The sequence below is a fragment of the Thunnus albacares genome, chromosome 23, assembly GCF_914725855.1.
Source record: "Thunnus albacares chromosome 23, fThuAlb1.1, whole genome shotgun sequence".
Classification (NCBI taxonomy): domain Eukaryota; kingdom Metazoa; phylum Chordata; class Actinopteri; order Scombriformes; family Scombridae; genus Thunnus; species Thunnus albacares.
The window spans coordinates 23,795,570-23,817,654 of record NC_058128.1 but is presented as its reverse complement, the minus strand read 5'-3'; the positions used below and the strand labels follow the sequence as shown (position 1 = coordinate 23,817,654).

The 22,085-nt window shown below is 39.4% G+C and overlaps 1 protein-coding gene across 6 annotated transcripts in view; it reads left to right on the top strand.

The window, feature by feature from the left end:
• The window catches only part of LOC122974730 (pleckstrin homology domain-containing family A member 5-like), a 249,428-nt gene that overhangs the window by 169,986 nt on the left and 57,357 nt on the right, over positions 1 to 22,085 (top strand). For 4 of the 6 annotated variants that reach the window (XM_044342619.1, XM_044342618.1, XM_044342617.1 and 1 more), the window contains 4 exons: positions 4,008 to 4,061; positions 14,319 to 14,496; positions 18,734 to 18,838; positions 21,038 to 21,110. In XM_044342619.1, the coding sequence (XP_044198554.1) occupies positions 4,008 to 4,061; positions 14,319 to 14,496; positions 18,734 to 18,838; positions 21,038 to 21,110 (410 nt within the window). Of the gene's footprint in view, positions 1 to 4,007; positions 4,062 to 5,557; positions 5,772 to 14,318; positions 14,497 to 18,733; positions 18,839 to 21,037; positions 21,111 to 22,085 lie in introns of those variants that run through there. The other 2 variants (XM_044342620.1, XM_044342621.1) reach the window with 2 other exon arrangements.

Below are 22,085 nucleotides of genomic sequence, written 5' to 3'. Positions count from 1 at the left end.
AGGATGCTGTTCGTAGACTATAGCTAAGCATTCAACACCGTCCCCTCCAGACTTGACACCAAGCTCAAGGACCTAGGACTCAACCCCAGCCTGTGCAGCTGGAACCTGGATTTCCTTTCAGGTCGATGCCTGGGAGTGAGGATGGGCTCCAGCACCTCTGCTCCTCTGACCCTCAAGACAGGAGCCCCCAAGAGCTGTATCCTGAGCCTCTTCTACTCCCTGTACACCCACGACTGCGTGACCACTCACAGCTCCAACTTGGTAATTAAGTTCGCCAATGACACAACAGTGATAGACCTGATTACCGACAACAACGAGACGGCCTACAGGAAAGAGGTCAACAACCTGACACAGTGGTGCCTGGAGAACAACCTCTCTCTCAACTTAAATAAGACCAAGGGAAGCTGATCTTTGACTATAGGATGAGAGGAGAGAGGGTCTGCTGTAGAGAGAGTCATTAGCTTTAAGCTCCTCAGCGTTCACATCACCGAGGGCCTCATCTGGGACGAGCACACCAGCCATGTGGTGAAAAAGGCACAGCAATGCCTCTTTCACCTCAAGCGGCTAAAAAAGTTTGGCATGGGGCCCAAGATCCTACCGGCCTTCTGCAGAGGCACAACTGAGAGCATCCTGACGAGATGCATCACTGCCTGGTATGGGAACTGCACTGCCCTCAACCACGAAGCGCTGCAGAATGTTGTGCGGACAGCCCAGAGCATTGGTGGATATGAGCTTCCTTTCATCCAGAACATTCACCTTACAATGGACAATGTGTCCGTAAAGCCCACAGGATTATCAAAGACCCCAACCAGCCCAACCATGGACTGTTTCAGCTGCTGCCATCTGGCAAGTGGTACTGCAGCCTGAAGGCCTGGACCAGCAGGCTCCAGGACAGTTTTTTCCACCATGCAACCAGGCCCATGAATAATGGACACTAACAGCCTGTTGCCTGTCTGTCTGTGACACACACACACAGACGTAGCTGTGGGTACACAAAAATACACATACCAAAATGTTTTTCTTTTTCTGCAAACAGGATCATATGATAATACCTCTTCTTCTAATACTGAGGGTTTGGAGGGCAATTGAAGAAGTGGCTTCAGATAGCAGTAACAAAATGAGTTAGCTTAGCAGTATCTAAGTGATGCGGGGGTTGAGGCTATGACCTGGCTCCATATCTGCTTTGAGATAGTTATGGTTCTGTTCTACCATCATAAACAAAACACGCCTGCCTTTTTTACTAGTCCTGATGATCCTCATAGCTTTTAACATTGTTCATTACTTCATCGTCAGTAGTAACAGAATCGATAAAGTAGTTAAATCAAGCACGTAGTTACGGGTCTGAAAAGTGAAGCCGATGCAGAAGATTTAAACCTGCATTCTCTCTAATGGCCATCAGGGGGCGGCTCCACTGGCTCCAAAAAGAAGTCAGATCATATGGAAGTCTATGAGAAAATGACCCTACTTCTCACCTGATTTATTACCTCAGTAAACAGTTTTGTAATGAGTTTATGGTCTCAATTGCTAGTTTCAAGTCTTCCTCAATACAACATGATGTTCATTTTGTAAATTATGGCCCCATTTAATTTAAATTTGACAATAAAGCAGGGTATGCTTTAGGGTGTGGCTATGTTGTGATTGACAAGTTGTTACTACAGTGACAACATTGGTTAGGTAACGTAACCATGACGTAACCGCAGATTCACAGAGTATAAGCGTAGCCATTGCCATCGCTATTTCAATGTGTTTTCAGTTCATGAAAGTTAATTGCAACATTCAGGTTGTCTAGAAAATCTTGTCCAGTGTTTGGATGTACTAAAAGACCCTCTAAGGATTTGGATGTTCAGTTTTTTTCCAGTTAGTACATTTTGTTCTGATGGTTTTAAGCCTGTTTTTTGCTAATGAAAATTAGCATTATCACAGTTAACCATAGACTGTAAATGCACCATGCTAACTAAGCTAGCAGCTAGCATTAGGGTCAGCTCCACACTCTTGTCCAAACACAGCCACTTCTCATCACTTCTGGCCCCAAAAATCCAAGATGGCAATGGTCAAAATGGCAAACTCAAGGCTTCTAAACAGGAGTCCACAAACCAATGGGTGACGTCACAGTGGCTACGTCCATTTTTTTTTTTTTTTTACAGTCTATGAGTTAAATATGCTACTGTGTGATATCCAAGGCCACTTCTTCAGGTTGTCATCCCATCACTCGGTAGTAGTAAGCAGAGATATGATCACATGATCCTGTTTAAGGTGTGACAGGTTGTGTTCCCACAGCATCAAAAAAGAAAAGGGAAAACACCTGTAGCATGCCGCTGAGTCTCATAGATGCAGGTTCAGTAAAAGGAACCGCATCACACTAATTCACGCAAGGTAACACAAGACAGCCACAACTACCATTAGCTTTCTATTTAATGTCTGCTTCTAATCTACAAACATGTCACATGTCTGCACCCTTTCTTGCTGTTACTGTACCAAACACACATAGTGCACTGCTAACATCAGTTTGCAGACTAATTAGCTAACTAATCAGCTGTAGTACATTGAACAGCTTAGAATCTAACCTGAAAATGTCTTCATTGGTCATTCTTCAGCACAGCCACAAAGTACTGTCTGTCTGTCCTTTGCTTTTAAGCTAGTTATTAGTACAAGTTTGTTTAAATTTTCACAATCTGTCAAACAAATAGGTACACAGGCCCGCCCACTTTGTAAGAGCATTTCTGATGTATGTCCAAAGACCTTTTTTCTGAGTTTCAATTATTAAAAAAGACAACAATAAATTGAAAAATAAAACATATTAAAAACAAATTGAACTATTATTTTGACCTTATTCTTATTTTTTACAACATAAAAGAGATGACAATTTAGTTTTTCATTTTAGTTGGACTGTAAGGTTTCATGTCTCTTTCTCTTCTTAACCATCCCCTGCTTCCACAACTGCTTATCACATATCACCATTCGATTTGTGCTTCTGCACTGCCTGAGGCTTTTTAATAGGAGTCAGTGCACCACAGCTTTTCAACTATTTAAATGCCACTCACTGAGGAGACGTTTAAATTAAGAGATTCCTAAAACCCATATCCAGAAAGTTGCTTTTTGTCCTTTGGGTGAAGTTTCCCTCCTCTCATCTCTTAAGTTATGTACCGTACGCCTCTGCAGCTCTTGCTTTTATTAATGACTCTCTAGTTTCCTCTTTTTTTTCAACTCACTAATATCCAATTCTGTTCATCTCCCTGATGTTAGCTACTCTCCCCGCTCTAACAAGTTTAGAAGCCGGGGAGTTTTCAATTTTTGGATCTGACCCTTTATTACACTTTGTCTTTTTCTTTCTTCATGCTTCCTCCATCTGTCTCCTCACTTAATTATTAACTGATTCTGCTCACACATCTTCAATTGTCTGATTGTGCAAACAACAGAGACATAACAAGATGGGAAAACAATAGAGAATGATAAAAGACAGACATGTAAGACTGAAAATCAGATATAAGGGGAGACAAAGAGAATGAAAAGCAGAGAGTTTGATGTTGTGCTAATGGGAGGCACTGAACGATGGTGGTCTGATGAGTTGATCAAAGCGATGTCTGGGAAAGCTGATGGAAAAATAGTGTGGCTTTAAATTAATAATCAAATTGTCTGGAGGGAAGCACTGATAGATCGTTGTTTATAAGAACAAAGAGTTTTGAGTTGACCATGAAATCTTCCTGTTTTCAAATGCACCCGCATGAAGTGAACGATTTTTTATTTGCACCTACGGCTTGTTGTTAGAATTAACTTAATTCACTTCTATTTGTCACTCTTTTTATGTTTATTTACTCTGTTTATGTTTTTCACTTTGTTTATATATATATATATATATATATATATATATATATATATATATATGTATGTGTATATATATATATATATATATATATGCTTTCTGTAGCATGACTGAATTTCATTTTAAAGTCATAATTTGAGTTGTTATTATTTTGTCATTCTTTCTCCCTCCTTTGTTCTGTTTCTAGTGTGAATTGTGGAAAGCTTGTGCACCCTGACAAGCCCCTAGAGGCTCTCACCAGGTAATGATCCCCTATATCACTGGAAGATCTGCTTTGGCTTCAGCTTCTCTATCAGCCTTAATGCTTTCAATACTAATTTGCTATTGTCAGTCGCTAAAAACAGTTGTTGCATGCAGAACATCTTGCTAGCAGTAGGTTTATAGATTTAATGCATAGGAACGGTTCCTCATCTGGGAAAGTTGCCATCTTGACCAGTCAGATGAGAAGATCTCCATCAATATGTTTAATTAGAAGATTATAAAAACATGGCATGGTAGTTTTAGAAAGAGTTACTTCTTGACCATGTAGTCATCTGTCCTGTAGCTTTTTTATAGGTATTGCCAGGTTCGCTTTCTCGCTAGTCACTGGCCCTTATGTTGTCAGCTCAAGAAAGCACACAAACCAATCCAATACAAAGACCAGACTTAGGCTGCAATCAGACAGATAAGCAAGTTCAGTGAGTTCTTGCTGGACTGCAACATCATCCAGCAAGGTGCTGTGGTGGCCAATCAGATACCTGCAAGCACACATTCCTGGTAGTTTGTGACGTGAATCTTGTATTTCTACTGCAATTGTTGCAACAAAAGATAGAAGCTTTCTCATAATTTGATAACTGATGTGAAGTGTTTTAGCATTTAATAACCCTTTTTAAGCCAGAGTGTTTTCAGTTTGACTACCCACTTACATACAGCAGTTTTTCACTGGGAGATACCTGCAAATGTTTCAGAAGTGATTTCACCCCTGTAATCTCTTTCCACTAAGTGCCATTATATTAAATCAACAAATTACATAGATCTATTTTCACTTACTTTATCATTTCAAGCCCTGTCGTATAATCCTACAGTATTCCCTGTAAACCCTCAGAATATGTCTGTTAGGGTTTAGCAACTTTACACTGACCGGTACACCATTTTAAATCCTTTTTCTCTTACTAGCATACCCAATATGTTCAAATATTGCTGTAGTAACTCATTGTATTACTCCGTCACTCACTATCACTTGTATTTACACCATAATTTTATCTTCATTTCATTGTTATTTACCTCATACACAATCTGTACTCAACAGTGGGTAGTATTTTCTTTTTTTATAGTATTTTCTCTTATAGTGTATCAGTGTATAGAGTTGTTGGAAGTCGTGGAGCTAGGTTAGCAGTTTTTATGCTAAGTTAGGTCAAACCAATAACCAGATACCTTTCTCTGTACTGAACACAGAGACAAAAGTGATCATGATCTTCTCCTTTGTCTCTTAAGATGGCAAACAAACCAGGCTGTTAGATTAATATCTGTACAATGTAATTGGTAAAACCCACTGTGCTAGCAATTAAAAGTAAGTTTCAGGTAAGTCAGTAATCAGTGTGCTTAAGAGCTAACACCCTAATTCAAAATGTCAGGATGCTTCTTTTGGCTTTGTTTTCATCCCCATTCATCTTTTATTCAATACTTCATTATCTGTTTAGAAATACTTTTTCTTCTTCTTCTTTTTTCTGCCTCTTGCTAACACTAACTTTGTTTCAGACTCTGCGTGTATTGCCTGATGAGCTGCCATGCAACACTAATGCAGAAATGATATTCTGGATGATTAATGTGTCTGCCATGAGTTGTGTCTCCAGTATACAGCAGGGGAAGTTAAAGTTTCCTCTCTGAATAATTCCTATGTGTGTAATTTAATAGGAACTAACGTTTTTTTGTTGCCATCAGAATCAGATTAAATCCCTTTTTTCTTCCAGCAGTGGCTTGTATTACCTCTGAAATGATGAAATGAAATCAGGTGTCAAGACTGCCACTGCTACTACACACACACTTTTACTCGCTGAATGACAAGGTTTAAAAGTAGAAGCCTAGTATATTCTCCTAGATAAAGCTTTGAACTGTCTTATAGGGAACTGCAACTCATCTGATCCAATCCAGAAACATAAAAGGCGGATTCCATTGCTCAGAGATACTGTATAGTTTAATAATTCTCACAGTTAATGCAAATATGATTCAATCAAGAAGTGTACTTTACTACTGGTGTCATTTAGTGTCTGTCTGCTCCAAATATCCTTTTGTCAAGTAAACTTCATGATTCAATCTGATATACAGTTAACTACAGAGACTAAAGGCAGTGGAAAAGGCTTATGTTAAAGACAGGCTTTCATTTTTATGACATTTTATTACAGTATATTCTACTCAGAAACCTCAGTTCTCATCTGCTTGTTGTTGTCATGACATGCAAATTCAGTATAATGTACATTTCCACAGCACTAATTCCATCAGTACAACAACTGAGGTATATCATACTCACTGTGTTGCTACTCTTCATTTATCTTTTGAAACAGAAATAATGTTTTCATTCACTTAAAATTTCCATTTCTCTCTCTTTTTTTTTTAAATTATCATTGTTAAAGTGCCGACAGTGAAACTTCCTGCATCAATGTTTCACAGATGGCTCATCCATCTCTTTCCTCATAGGCTGTTAATTTGAAACGTTATGTTTTATTAACGTCACATTAAATTAAGAATAAATGAATGAATGAATTACTTTATGAAGATTATTTCTCTTAAATAAATAAACTGAGAGCAGCAAACTGTTCTGACTCAGTTGTTGGACTGATGGAATGAGTGCTGTGAAAATGTACATTATACTGAATTTACCAGGTATAGTACAGGTTGTTTCAACATTTTTTCTTAGCAAGTGGCTTTTATTTGTTTATGTTGTTCACACATGTTGCCCATGATCTGAATATTTTTATTTGAGATATCACTGCAGATTTTGGGCAGGCCAACCAATTGAATTAAAGTAATTGTGCATAACAGTATCTGAGCCAAAAGAAAAATGATAATAGTACCAAACATTATTGTGATTAGAAGAAAGATGCAGCTTGTATCTTCAGCATAACAACGATAAAAGAAATTAAAGTGACAATACATTACACATGATGAAATGTGCCAGAGAACAGGATTGAGCCTTATGGTGCAACGCATGTTTAAACAGGGGTGACGATAGAAGACGCTACCAAGATTCTGGCCATTCTGAAGATTCACTGCCAACTTTTAGTACTTTTGATACAGTCTCATTGGTACTTAAAATGTGTAATGAGCTTCGATATGTGGTGCGAAACATCACTTTTGATTGCGGTGCAAATATCCAGCCATGGATGATGGATTTTCCTTACAAACACAGACCATAAGCCTTGGCTTCTGGATGTGGATCCCAATCTGACAATCACAGAATCGCCTCAGGTGTAGTTATCATTTAGATATATTCCCTTGATAGACTCATCATTAACATTGTCTGTGTCAAAAGTCATGTTTATTTTAATAGGAGCAATACACTTACCAGTTAGATGTTCACACTAGGAGAAATTCCTTTTGACTGAAACCACAAGTAACATAGTACAGAGTGCAAAAAATGGATGTTTGAAATAGAGCTGAGTCATCTGTAACATCAGACACATTCAGAGCAAATAAACACTTGCGCTCACAGATCAGGGGAAGCTGTACTGCAAACAAATGGATCAGGGGAAAAAACTCCATTTTATTTCATTCAGGTCTCTGATGCTGCTTAGATGGCAGAGTAACAGCCTGCACTGCCAGCACTCACACAAACATGTTTCATCAGCATCACTGAAGTAAGAATAAACAGAGAAACCAAAGGAAAGGGTTATGGGAGAAAGGTTAGTAAAGGCTAAGTTTACTGTGCGACTGAAAGATGAAAAGGCAGACAAGATGAGACAGTGGGAAGGATTGAAAAGGCAGAGAGAGGGAGGAACAGATTGGCTGCGTAATCTGTGGGCGATTTTTGTTGTATGTGTGTATGTGTGTTAGTCACCTTGCTTTATGTAGGGCTCTTGTTACTAGAGGCGAGTGAAGCCCTCCTCTCTCTCTCTCTCACAGTCAATTGGCCAGCAATTCAGTGTCACTGACAGAGCCATGAAATGGGAGCAATTTCAGAACATCCACCCCTGGCACAATGGTTCTCTGTTTCCTAAAGGCTAAATGCCTTCACTTGCAAACATTGCACACACACAGACAATTGAGACTGGTATACATGAATGTTGCCAACTCAGCTGAAAAATATTTCACAATGAATGTATTCTGATTCTGAATCCTTGAGCTCATCGGGTGAAGTCAGTGAGGTTGCCAGGCTGCTGCTGTGAAAAGACTGACTGGTGTTTTTGCGCCCACACTGTGGGTGTCTTAGAGATTTAAACACATAGCAGGGTGGACAGATAACAGAGACACCCTAGAATACAATATAATACCCTGCAGTAAATACCAGCATGGTGTAGCACACAATGCTTGGCTTTTGCTAAGACTTCCAACTCACTGGCCATTTTAAATAGGTTCCTCTTTAATGTAGGTTTTATGTTTGCCATTCAGAATCAACTCCTTGTGTGATTTTCTCTCATATCATTATGTAATTTTCCAGTATTTCTAAATAATAATCTGGATAGATAGTTCTGGTCTCTTTACACCACCATAGTTTACACATTAAAATTGCAATACTTACATTTTTTGGCCATGTGGGTAGAAGAACTCCACAGTATCTATTTTTGCCCTATAAGGTTGTATTGACAAACTCGTTAGCAAACTATTTCCCATTTATACAGTATATCCAGCAGACTCATTTATTTGGAGTCATTTTTCTGTCATAAGTCCACTATTCACTCTCCTTTTAGCTCTATTGGTCTACACCAACTCCTGAGAAAAAAACTTGTGGCTCTTTAACTGCTAGATGTTCCACTTACTTCACCAGCTAATCACTACTGAGGTCTGCTATCTGGAGACTGTCCTCCCAAGAGAAACGCAAGCATAGCTTACTGCAGCTACACCGAAACCCCTGGGTGCCTTTAGCACTTCCATCCTATGACCTGGAAGAATCTTCATAACCATGCTGCATCTAGAATTGCTCCATAAGTTATATACAATATATGTAGATATGAACAGGAGAAGTGTAAACTGTTACTTGTTGACTCCCAAATCTGAAGAGAATTAGAGCTATAATTGGAACAACAGACCTGCTGTAGCCTCTAAGGAACACTGTGTAGAAATTAGAATGGTGCTACAAGTCTCTAAACTACTCTAAAAGGCATAATTAACCATAACTTAAATTCACCACTGCGGCTCCCTTATCTAATATTAGTAATTTACCCCCTATTAAGAGCTAAGTATCAAATGTGACAAGCTAACTTGCCTTAAGTGCTTTTGCCAAACTGAGGGATGGATAAGTGCTGTGAGTATCCAGTTCTATATAAAATCTCCTCTTAAAATTCATGACATCAAGGACTCTAAAATCCTGCACTGTAAAGAACTTTGATTGGCCAAAATATGCCATTGATTCTTTTGAACTCTCTGAATAAATATTACTGATTATCAAGTGGTCATTCCATTTTAAAACAGATTCTAATATGTTTTCTGTATTGACATTGACAGTGAGGATTTTATTTGAGTTTAGTCAACATTTAATTTGCAGAGTTGGTGTTTTCCATTTGGTTTCAGGGGACTAAATGTTGCTGAGTGGGCTGGAATATAGAAAAGCAGATTATCAGAGTTGTCAGGGGAGAATATAGAAGAGCTGCTAATGTGCTGCAAAGCATTTAAATGATTGGTATGCCAATGTTTATGTAAGAGCAGTACTTTCGTGAGTAAGTAAGTAAAGTTTATTTGTATAGTACCTTTCACAGACACCAGTCACAAAATGCTTCACATTCAAAATAAATAAGACTATTCCAAAGTCTAAGTGCTGCTGACTAGAATGCACAATCTCCCCAAGTCATAAAACATATCTGAGGGACACTTAGAAGACCCTGGTTAGAATACCTAAGAGCTCAGCTTGTGGTGTGGAAGTGTAGAAGGTCCATGATATAATGTGGAGCCTGGCCATGTAGGGCTCTATAAGTTGGTACCAGGATGTTAAAATTAATTCAAAAATTAACAGGAAGCCAGTGCAGAGGTTAAAATAGGTGTAATCTGTGACCACCTGTTGGATCGTGTTAAAAGCCTAGTGGCAGCATTTTAGACAGTGTGTAAAGGGTCCAAGGAAGATTTATTAACGCAGGTTAAAAGAGAATTACTCCATAGTATGGTCAAATATAAGGATTTGCGGTGATAAACTGTAGTTTTATTTTCAAAAGATTGAATAGTTGCAGGATAAAGAGTGCAAAAATAAGGGTATGATGGTATTACAAAGGGTTAATAAGGCAGGAAAGACAGGTAGCTTCTATGACAGAGTAGAAAGTGCTGGAGGACAGATAAAGACGTCCATTTTTCACACAGGAGCAGTTACTGCTGCTATCTTACTGGTTATCTGATCTGCAGTGTGGGACAATCACACATGATATACCTGGGAGACACGCCAATGTTTTTATCAGCATCATCAGCCAGTGTGTGTGCAGACACTATAGGTGAGGTATAGATATATTCAGAGGTGTCAGAGGCAGTCTGGGCAGAAAACTTTCCACCAGACGAAATCATACACGTCAGACTTCTGATCAGATCCGATGAACAAACTAGGCCCTGTCTCAACCTGGATACTGTCTTAATTTTAACCTAAGCCCAAAATAATACAGCATTACCAACCCTGGACCCAGTTAAAACCTTTTTTCCCCATAAACTTGTAATTATAAAATATTCTAGAATAAACTCAACTTTTTTTACTTTTTTTTTTTTTTAGTTTATTTTTGCTATAATGTGGATTACATGTAAAGTTTGTCTTAATGGTGGCATTAGACAGAAAGCAATTAAGTCTTTAAAATCAATCAATCAAGTGTCAGAAGGACGGATTAACTAAAATGGTCAACAATATAATTGCCTTTAGCAAGCCAAAAGATTGAGTATAATGCCTCAGAAAAATGTCAGATAGTGTACAGTGGGTTCAACAGAGCTTTTTGCTGAGAACAGCTGCCTGCTGCTGCAAACCAGAAAAACACAAACAATAATCTAAAAGAGGCTGAAAAGCTCTGTAAAGCTGAGGTATACCACAGAGTTGGTGATAATTCTCTGCAGGTGTGTCACTATGAGCAACACCTTTAACTAACACAATCCTCACATAACTTAATCAATTATTAAGTGGGACACTGAGTGGGACAGTGAGCCTGACACTGGCCCAGCACCAAATCTGTCTGGCCAAGTCCAAATGGGTTCCAGTTGAAAGCTGAAGGTCCAACCCACTCAATTCTCCTCTCTATGCCTCCCTAACAAAAGCAAAGCTCTTGGTTAGTGATAAATGTGCACTGTGAAATTGCCTTCTGAAGCAGCAGCAAATGTTTGTTTTGTCTGACCATGTCTTCTGTCTTCAGGGATAACTTTAATTAAAACCGCATGAAGTTATGTCTTTATAAAAATGTAGTTGTGTAACAGGTCAGCAGTCCAGGGACTGTTCAGTATTATCTCAGGGACAGCAGCCTTCACCCTCACAAACCCTACACTACACTCAAAAGAAGTAATGAAGAACTTTAACATTAACAATAATAATGTGGATTGTGCAGAATATAAATCGAATTTCCAACTGCAAGAAACACAGTATGTAGGATCAGGATCTGAACGAGGTTTATTGCAAAGTAGGTTGCATAGTATACAAGGAATTTGCTTTGGTCTGATGATGTGTAATAACAATAAACATAGTGCAAGCACAAAAACAGGCATGTACTGCAAAATACAAGAAGTATAAGGATATGTCCAATACAGAATATTTGCAAGATGTGCGTTAATGTAACGAAAATGTCAGATGTGGACATGTGCATTAATGTACATGTGGTGTCAGTGGGGGTCCCGGGCCTTGTTGATGAGGCCAGCTGCAGTTGGGAAGAAACTGTTCTTGTGCCGTGAAGTTTTGGTCTTGATGGACTGCAGTCTCCTGCTGGAGGGGAGTGGTTCGAAGAATTTGTGTCCAGGATGGGAAGGGTTGGCCCCAATCTTTCCTGCCAACATCAGGGCTCTGGAGGCGCGCAGGTCCTGGAGGGATGGCAGGTTGCAGCCAATCATCCTCTCAGCAGAGCAAATGATATGCTGCAGTCCAGCGTTTTCTTTGGCAGTGGCAGCAGCATACCAGATTGCTTTATGGCAAACATGTTTCCCCAGCTTCACATGCTGCTTCGGGCTGGTGCAGTTGGGAGAGCTTGTGCTGCAGCAGAGCTGGAATGATGATGTTAAAGTCAGAGCTGAAATCCAAAACACAGGATCCTGGCATAGGTTCCTGCAGAGACCAGGTGCTGGAGGATGAAGTCAAGGTCCATGTTACAGCATTGTCCACAAACCTGTTGGCTCTGTAGGTGAAATACAGGGGGTCGAGGAGTGGGTCCGTACAGTGGGGACAGTACAAGGCGCTCAAAAGACTTCATTACCACAGAGGTCAAAACGACGAGTCTGTGGTCAGTGAGTCCTGTGGTCCTTGGTTTTTTGGTGACGGGGATGATCGTGGAGGTCTTGAAGCAGGCTGGTACATGGCATGTCTCCAGCGAGGTGTTAAAAATGTCTGTGAACATCGGAGACAGCTGGTCAGCACAGTGCTTCAGGGTGGAGGGAGAGACAGAGTCCGGTCCAGCTGCTTTGTGGGGGTTCTGTCTCTTGGAACAGCCTGATGACACTTCCCTGTGAAAAGGTCTAAGACACAATCAATGTATGTTCTCATTTGTGAAAACAATGAGTTTCATTGACATGATTTGCTTCTATTATGTTGACCTTGGGAGCAAAGGTAAAGCTGTCACTGTGCAGTAGTTTTAATCAAACTCAGGGACCTTGAACTTTCTTTTTCTCCTATTAGCTATTGTCCTTTTACTCGTCGAGGGGCAAAAAACTTTGAGCTTGAATTTGTCAGACCAAGCTGGCAGGCCATTTAAATTGGTTGGATGTCGAAGCATATATCAGAGGTGACAGCTGGAGAATAATAGCTGTGATTCATGCAGCCAACTCTCTTCCCTCTGTCTCGTGTTCTCACTTTATTTATCTCAGTTTCCCCTGCTCTTGTCTGCGTCGCTTCCCTCTCTGCTTTCATTCATTCAAGCCTCTCTACCCTTCCTCCCGTTCTCATCCTCCTTCTCTTTAATGGCCCTAACAGAGACAGTGTGTCATTAAGAGAATGAAGATAGGGTCTGCTTGATGAGATGGTGGGGGTTGGCTGATTGGCTGACTGGATTCATAGATTGGCGTGGAGACAGATTCTGCCTCAGAGATTAGTGACTCCTCTCTATCATCTTGGTAGCACAATCAGTTACAATACAGCACACACGTATACATACACATCCACCTGAATAAATATACTAATTATTATAACAGAATGAACTAATTTAACCAAGGGCACATTCATACCAACCACCTTTGTAGTTCAGTCACACTCTGCACTGTTTATGCCTTAAATTCAATTCCTTTTGGGCAAGTGACTACATTTCAACTTCTAGGTCCTTATCCATATCCCAATACATGCTTGAGGTTGGGACCAAGAGAAGCAGAAATTTACACAGGGTTGGAGGTCAGTGTGTTTGCACTGAGTCAAATGTCAGTCTAATGAAGCCCAAAACAGAGATCCAATTCTGAGGTCACCAAACCGACATTCTCCGTCCCTCGGCTCCGCCTTGTGCTTGTGTCCATGAAAAATACAAACAGAATAGGTGACAAGGCACAATCCTAGCGGAGCCCACAGAGAACACACTTAATGTCTTGCTGAGTAGACAACCCATGGGACATGGTTGTAAGCCTTCTTTAGGTGCATGCAGACTGTAGGCCCTTCATTGTTCTTGCAAAAGTAAGAGCAGATCCACTGTTCCATGACCAAGACAGAAATCGCATTGCATACTTGACCTTGGAAATAGTAGTTCATTACAATAGGATTCATGTTTAGTGATGGATGTTGACATCTGACATTCTACAGTTCCTCATACCTAGAAAGCATAAAATGAATTCAGAGTAAACCATAGTTTGGACTCACGCTCATGGTCACTTATTTTAACATGTGTTGTACAAGTCTGTTGTGCTTAGCTACATGGCTGACCACCTACTGTACTTCACCTACCTGCTGCCCATGTATGTCACTTTGTAGAATTATTTGTCAAAGAAATGTGTAAGTCCATGTAACTTTGGTTTTCTAATCCTTGCTTTTCTTGTTATTGAGCAGTTTGAAGGAACACAATCAAATACAAAAGTGCAGTGCTTTGTTTTTTACCAATGAAAACAAAACTGAAATGGTAACACCTTTAAGCTCTTTAAGTGTTGCATGGTACTGGACAGTCTTTATATACAGGTCAAATGTCTGACTGACTCCCTCTCTCTTTGTCTCTCTATGTCTCTCGCCTTGTGGCAGGTCGGCCCCGAAGACTTCATCAGAGCAGGGAAGCAGCAGTGACAAGAAAGAGCGTCCTATGAGCACCATGAGTGAGGCATCAAACTACACAGGTGGCTCCGACTACAGCACCTTCCCTGGCAGCCCCACCACCACCGTCACTACCGCCACCACCACCACCTCCACTTCATCTACACGGGTCAGTCTCCCTCCAATCACCCTTAAACATTAAACATGACTCTGATGAGCAGTTTAATCAATGTTCTAAATCTGGACTTGGATAACTAACTGCTGTGACTGTAGTTATGACCCCAATCTTCAGTCTTCTCTTCAGTCTTCTCAGTCAAGTTAAATTTATGAAACATCATTAGCAGACAGAGGCTAACGAAGGTGGGCGAGGCTGGAGGGTGGTTATATATCTGCATATAAGAGTCGAAGAGGGGCTCTTGTTTTTGTGGCACAGTTATTGGTCCACAACTTTTGTTCAGACTGAAATATCTTAGCAACTACTGGGTGGATTTTCTTGAAATGGAGTACAGATATTCAAGGCCCTCCAAGGATGAATTATGACTTTGGTGATCCCCTGACCACCCTGCCACTCTGAGGTTGACAATTTTGGCTTTGAATTAAATATCTAAACAATTATCATGTCAATGTCAAGTCTAATAGTATTCATGGTCCAGAGAGGATAAATTCCAGTGAATTTTGTATCTAGCGTCACAAACAGTTTTCAGTTCTTAGATATCTAGTGAAATATCTCCACAACTACTTAATGATTCTGCAAAAATATCCAATGACTTTGGTGATCCCCTGACTTTTCCTCTAGTGCCAGCAGCAGTTTAACATTTTTAGTTGAGTGAAATATCTTGACAACTATTGGATAGATTACCATGGAATTTATTACTGACATTCATGTTTCTCTCAGGGTGAATTGTACAAATTTGGTGATCCTCTGACTTTTCCTCTTGCACCATCATCAGGTCAAAATTGTAATGTCCAATACTTGAGCTGAGGCTCATTCCCATCAGCCTCAGCTGTACTTTGTGTTTAGTGCTAATTAGCAAATTTTAGCATGATAACATGCTAAACTAAGATGGTGAGCATTATTCTACAGTAATATACTGTACTACACTTAACCATACCATTTACCTGAAACACACTGATGATGTGATTCAAGGTTAAAGCCATTATTGTTGCTTGTTTCCTCTTAGTAAATCTATAGTAAGTGACAGTTAAGGGCAACTTTCGATAGACTTGATGCATGTCAGAACCTCCTCATCTATTGCTTTCTATGTGCAGTAAACCCACACAGGCATGCTGTCAGGCATAATCTAATCCATCTCACTAGTTTGACCTCAGCCTAAAAGCCTTTTACTCCCTGTCTCTTGTAATGTTGAATGTGAAAACTTCACACTTAACTTAATTTAACACTGTTAGCAGCCAAACAGGGTTATGTTAGAACAAAATAACTGTCAGATCTTGATCTTAGATGCGTCCATATTATATTGGACTATGCAAAAAGTTCAAGATGTTGTCTGTGTTATTTTTTTACATTCATTGTTGAGCATACTGTATTGATAATTGATGGAATGAATGAAAGGAATTTATGAAAGTGATTCATATCAACATTAAACTGTCAGCGCAGTCGCTAACACCCCTGAAAAAGTTGATTTGTTGTTCCCACAATGCTGTGCTGGAGGAGGTCATTCTCAGGTTGTTTATAATGGTAACATGCTGAGTTGTCACCGACTTCCAGCACTCAGTCACTCTCCTGGAATTTGTCCATGTTGTGTCATTACCGCTTATTTTGGGTTAGAGAAGTGGGAGTGTAAAGCCGGCTAATTCAGCTGTATCAGCAGTGAGTGTGTCATCTGCACAGGTCACTGCGCTTATAGATTGGACAGCGTGTCTGTTTATAAATGGTTAATGAACCACACAAACACACAGGAAATAAATATGCATGGGTAGATCAAATCAGAGGTCCCATGCTTTCATGAATAAGTGATATATTACTTCTGCTTACACTGGCCAAAAGAAAGTATAACACTGCATATCTTCATATATTCATGACAAGTCATTATTTATGGGCTAGCTGTATGGATCCAGCTCCGTGCCTCGCCTGAGAAACATTTAAAAAAGAATGACACACAGCGTGCCTATAGAAGATGATGCCTTTTAGGAAAAAAAGGTCAAAACAACTGTGAAGAAGCTGATAACATTTTGGGCATATTTGCAGTGTACATAACTACATTTTATGTGTTTCTCCCTGCTTAAAATGCTACCACAATGACAACATGTAGGCAAGTTCTGCCATAAAACAAATCTGTACCTAAATTAAACATCTTAAACATCTTGATGATGGTGACAGAAAAAAAAGTAGGCCTTTTTTGTTTTTTTTCTTTTTTAAATAACACTATATAGCCAACCTCAGTACACATACTTTTGTGTGCTTCTGGTCCAGGCCCCTTAGTTCCAGTCAAGAGGAATCTTGATGCTCCACCATTGCAGCTAGGCTCCAACATCTGCTGGAAAGCCTGAAATCAGAATTATAATGACATGTTCAATTATATATATAGGTGTAATGTTCATATGCACATACACTTACATACATACACTATCACAATGTAATAGTAATCTGTGACTATATACTGTAAGTACTACCTTGTGTGCAAATGAAAACTCAAGTAAAAGTTCAGCCCTTGCACCATTGTTCTGTGTATGCAGTTAATAATTTGGGCCATAGAGTAATTGTATAATGAACAAAAATGATACAGAAATTCACTGGAAGTATAGATGTAAAAATTCTATAACAATCTGCTCATTTGGTTTTAATTTTTGATGAGCTCAAATGTGATGACGTTACCAGAGGATGACCATGACTCTAAAAATGATGTCCATATACTACTAATTTACAAAAGCAAACGCATTGAGAAAGAAATGTAATTCCACCCACATCATGTTTTATATCATGACAATCAGAAAATGTTTTTGATTAAAGCTACCATTTAGAACTTTTCACCACAAGTAGTGCTATGGACGTCATTTTGTTAGTTCTCATGCATACGCACATGCAAGTAGACAAGCATGTGGGTGACTTGAAACACAATCCTGCCAATGGATTCACACTATGCCACTGATCCACAGGTGCCGGTAATGTGCCAAGAAATGCAGGTCAACATGTTTGTTAGACCTCAAGAATACACATAATGCATTTTAGAAGAAACCCTGAATGTAAACATAAATTCAGCTTGTTGCCAAGAAAATTTCACAGGGTACTTTTAGCATAAATCACAAAATATTCCTAGAGAACCTACAGCACCTACCTTCATTTGTTGTCTATAATATCTGCTTATAGCAACCAAAGCATGATTAATGATTTTATGTTCATGTTTTATTGCAACTCAACACACTTGGTTACAGTTAGGGAAAGACTGTGTTTTCATTGTCTAAATTTAACCCAAACCACAATCTTTCCCTAACCCTAGCCAAGTGTTTATGTGGCTAACCCGAGCCACATGTGGGATGCAGGATGTGAACCAAGCCCAAGGGGACCAAGCTTTGTATGCCACCATCCACCCTAACCATCTTCCTACAACTAATGTATTTGGCAATTTAGCATTATACATGTGATTTGTAGGACAGGAAAGGTCAGGGGTCACCAAAAACATTAAGAAACATTTTCTTGAGATCATAAATATAGATATACAGAGAATTGTATATCAGTTGTTGTGTAGTTGAGACATCGTTTATGTTGGAAGGGAGAACAGACTGACAGATATTTTCATTCTCATGCTCTGCCACTCGTAAGGCAATAAATATGCAACATTCTCATGGTTTCAAATATAATGTTAGAACTTATGGTAAATGGCTCAATAGTCATTTCATTCTATTAGCATCCTATCAGCATACATTTTGACTTAATCAAAGGGCTCCATGTAGCTTTCTGCCATTGGCATGAAAGACATTTTCTACTGCAGTGCTGCATTTTTTAGTAAGTGAGCCATGATGTATGAGGGACGTGGAATATGCTTTGTTTAATGAGCTGAATACATCTGCCTCTGTTGTTGCTTTTTATAGCAGCTGGAAAAGCTGCTGTTTTTGTATACTAGGTTCTTTACAACCAATACACCAAACACTTGACATGTTAGATTGTTGTGCTGTGACTGGCAAAGAAAAGCTGATATTCTGGGTTGTTCTTTCTCTCTGCATATCAGCGAATTCTCCCTGCTGTGTTCACTCTGTAGGATGCAAGATGGAAAACACAGGCACACTATGTGTTGTTTTTTTGTTTCCCATAAAGGCTTATAAGTTATTGTGATTTATTTCTTCAAAAATATGCATTTCAATAGGGCTATGTGTCATGGAAATTGTAGAGTTGAATATACCATAAATGTACAATTTCTCTACATTTATTATCCATTAATGTATTTCAACAGCCCTCCAGGTCTTCCAAAAAAGTTCATAACTTCGGAAAGAGGTCTAACTCCATCAAGAGGAATCCCAATGCCCCGGTGGTCAAGAGCAACTGGCTTTACAAGCAGGTACGGGAGAAAGGCAATTTAATTTTAACATTGTTAGATTTGTTTGTAGGTGAGTGTGAACAGATGGAAGAAAGCTGAAGAAAAACAGCGGGGCAGCAGATGTGAATGATGAAATGTGCACACAGGCATGCAGTGCATGTAAAAAGCATTCACTTTTGATTTTTCACGTTCTGTGTTTTGTTGCCACATTAAATCCCAGTAAATATAATTATAGATAAAGTTCAACATTTTGGGAAATATACTTTCTCTCTGAAAGTAAGGTGAGAAGATTGATATCAATCTCTGGTTTATGTAATTTATTAAGGCCATCATTTAGACCCAAAAGAGAAGTCAGCAGTGGTTTTATCTGTTCGTATCACTGAGTTTTTATGCTTAGATATTTTCCTAAATCAAGATGCCATAACAGTAATCTTTAATTTAATCGTCCTACCTACCAGACAGCCACTGGTTTCCATTTATTTCAATAAAGTATATAAATAAGCTAATAGATATTTGAAACTTGCTTGAATTTAGATATCCATCACAGTTAATATCAAATCTGCTGTGACAGTAGTCAATATGACGTTATGATTGCAGGGTAATGGCGTTGTAAGTGCAGATTAATTTGGAAAGACTGCACAACAATAATGTAGCTCAACTGATGATATAAATGACATAATGTTCTCTGTAATGGTTTAACTAACTCACGCAAGCTTGAAGTGTCTTTGGGTTGATTTAAATTCTGAACAGAAACGCATGTTAGCCACTGGCTGCCTGGAAGGTAGGGAAAACAAATTAAAAAATTAAAACATCATGGCCTGGGAAAAAAGTTGGCAATATAAAATATATATGTTTGAGGTGCAAAAACACTGACATGGTTCTTCAATTAATTATCTTTTAAATGGCCTAAAAGCACTTCACTTTTAATCAAAGCTAGTAAAGTTCAGCCTGGTTCCAGACATCTGAACCACACCTACATAAGCTGTTTACCTACATAGCAACATTCATGAAAAATAACAGAAATATAGTCACAAAAACTGTGAAAAACATTGGTAAGATTGGCACAACCTTATAGGTTGTCGTAAGTCAACTTATAAATAATAAAATAATATAACTGAAATAATTAATCTTCCACTTATTTGTTCAAACTGTCAAGCTAACTACTCCTAGCAACTGCTACAAGCAAACCAAGTTGGCTAACATGAATACAATGTCAGGCTGATGTGTGAAACAAAATTAAAACAAAATAGCAATTCAATCTAATTATCAGGCAAGTTTACTGGTCCTTTAATCTTTTCTGCATCTGAGTGGGAAACTTTCAATCTGTAGAACCAAAGAAAATGTGAGGGCTATGTTCCTGCTGCGAGGTTTGACTAGATGTTAGCTAACCTAGCTTAACGCTCAGCATGTTCACTCATTACCTTTCCACCCACTTGGCGCAAGTTGAGCAATTTAATTCGCCCTACAGAGATGTACTGTGGGTCAATTTTTCAATTGGTCTGTGGACGTCTGACCACTACACAGCTCCCTGAAGACAATCTCACTGAGCACTATCAACTCAGCTTTCAAATCCCAGTTAGAGCCGCCGTCAATAACCTCTATCTCAGCTTCTGCGCACATCAAGAGAAGAATCGATTCACTTCACACCGGCAACCCCCGTCCCTCCCCGCAGACCTGTCAGGCAAAGCATTCCCTCACAGAAGAAATGTCATCAGTGTTTACCCAAAGCCCCCCACTGTCCTGCGCTTCAGGATCTGTGGCCAAACACGACACATCGCAAACAGTGCTAAAGACCCGAGTGGAGTGAGCAAATGGTCTTGAAAAACTTGTTATTGTCTCTGCAGTCATTACAGCGCCAAGGAGGGGGTAAAAAAAAAAAAAAAAAAAGAGCTCGAGCAGTAGCGTAGAGAACAAAGCACAGGCCTTCGCCCCGAGCGCCACAGAGGCAAATTTGTCACTGCATTATGAAGAGATAAAACAGAGCAATTTGTCTCAGAGGAGGAGATAGAAGCTGGTTAATAGAAGCAGCCAGAGGGAGAGACAGCGAGGGTGTCAAGAGGAGGGAAGTGAGGGGAGATCAAAAGAGAGAGAAAACTGTGGTTATGAGTATGTGTATGAGTGTGTGAGTGTGAACAAGAGAGAGCGTATTGTTCTGTGTAATTACTACACTTTGAATGACTGACTGACTGACTGATGGTATGTGACCTTTGACCTCTGCAGGACAGCACAGGCATGAAGCTATGGAAGAAGAGGTGGTTCGTTCTGTCCGACATGTGCCTCTTCTACTACCGCGGTGAGAACACACACACACACACAGACACACACAGACACATCCAAATTTAGGTTGACAGCTGTTTAATTAGATGCATTTAGTGTGTTTAAATGCATCTAATTAAAAAGCTATTTTTAGTGAGAGGCAGGTAGAGACTCCATGTTTTATTAATTTCTAGAAAACACATTTATTATTTTTAAGGACTATTCTACTCTTGTTTGAGTTATGGGGTCAGCTTTATAACCAACTAAGGTCATGTGTACATACAGACTGGTGACATACACATTCAGTCATAGGAAACAGCTGGATGAATGAGAGGAGAAACATAATGAATGCAGATGCTTCCATACAGACTGCAAGGTCAATGCTGTGACCTTCACAGTCACCTGATCTTAACCATATATCTTTGAGGTTTAGAGTGACGTGTTAGACAGTACCATCCACCATCATCATCAAAACAATCCCACACCTCATAGATCACATTTCCACCTGCTATTTACCGACGACCTGTCTGTCTGGATAATGACATCTGATCACAAACCTTTGTATTTTTACCTGGTGTTAATAAGCATACAAACATTGTTCAAACAAGCAAATTATTTTAAATTCCAGTCAGGATCCCAAAGTATTCAAGAGCGCCATATACATCAGCTTGACTCTAGCATTGAAGGATTTCCCGCCGAAACAATTACTTCCCACAAATATGGTGGAAAAAACCAAAGTTAAGACAATCATTTTCATTCAGTGTCCACTTGTTGAATGCTGCTCTGTACTCTGATTTGGGGATGGAGCCTTCATCCTGCATGTCTGATTAAATCATGTTAAACCACTGTTTCTTCACACTTATTCTGAACAATATTTTGCCATTTTAGCATGAAAAGTAATTTTAAAAAATGCCGCAGCTGAAAAGCTGACAGTTACATTTACATATTAACAGCATTTCACGGTTGGCTGAGCTTTAGACAGCTGTGTGTTAGTGTTAATGGGGTTTGGATG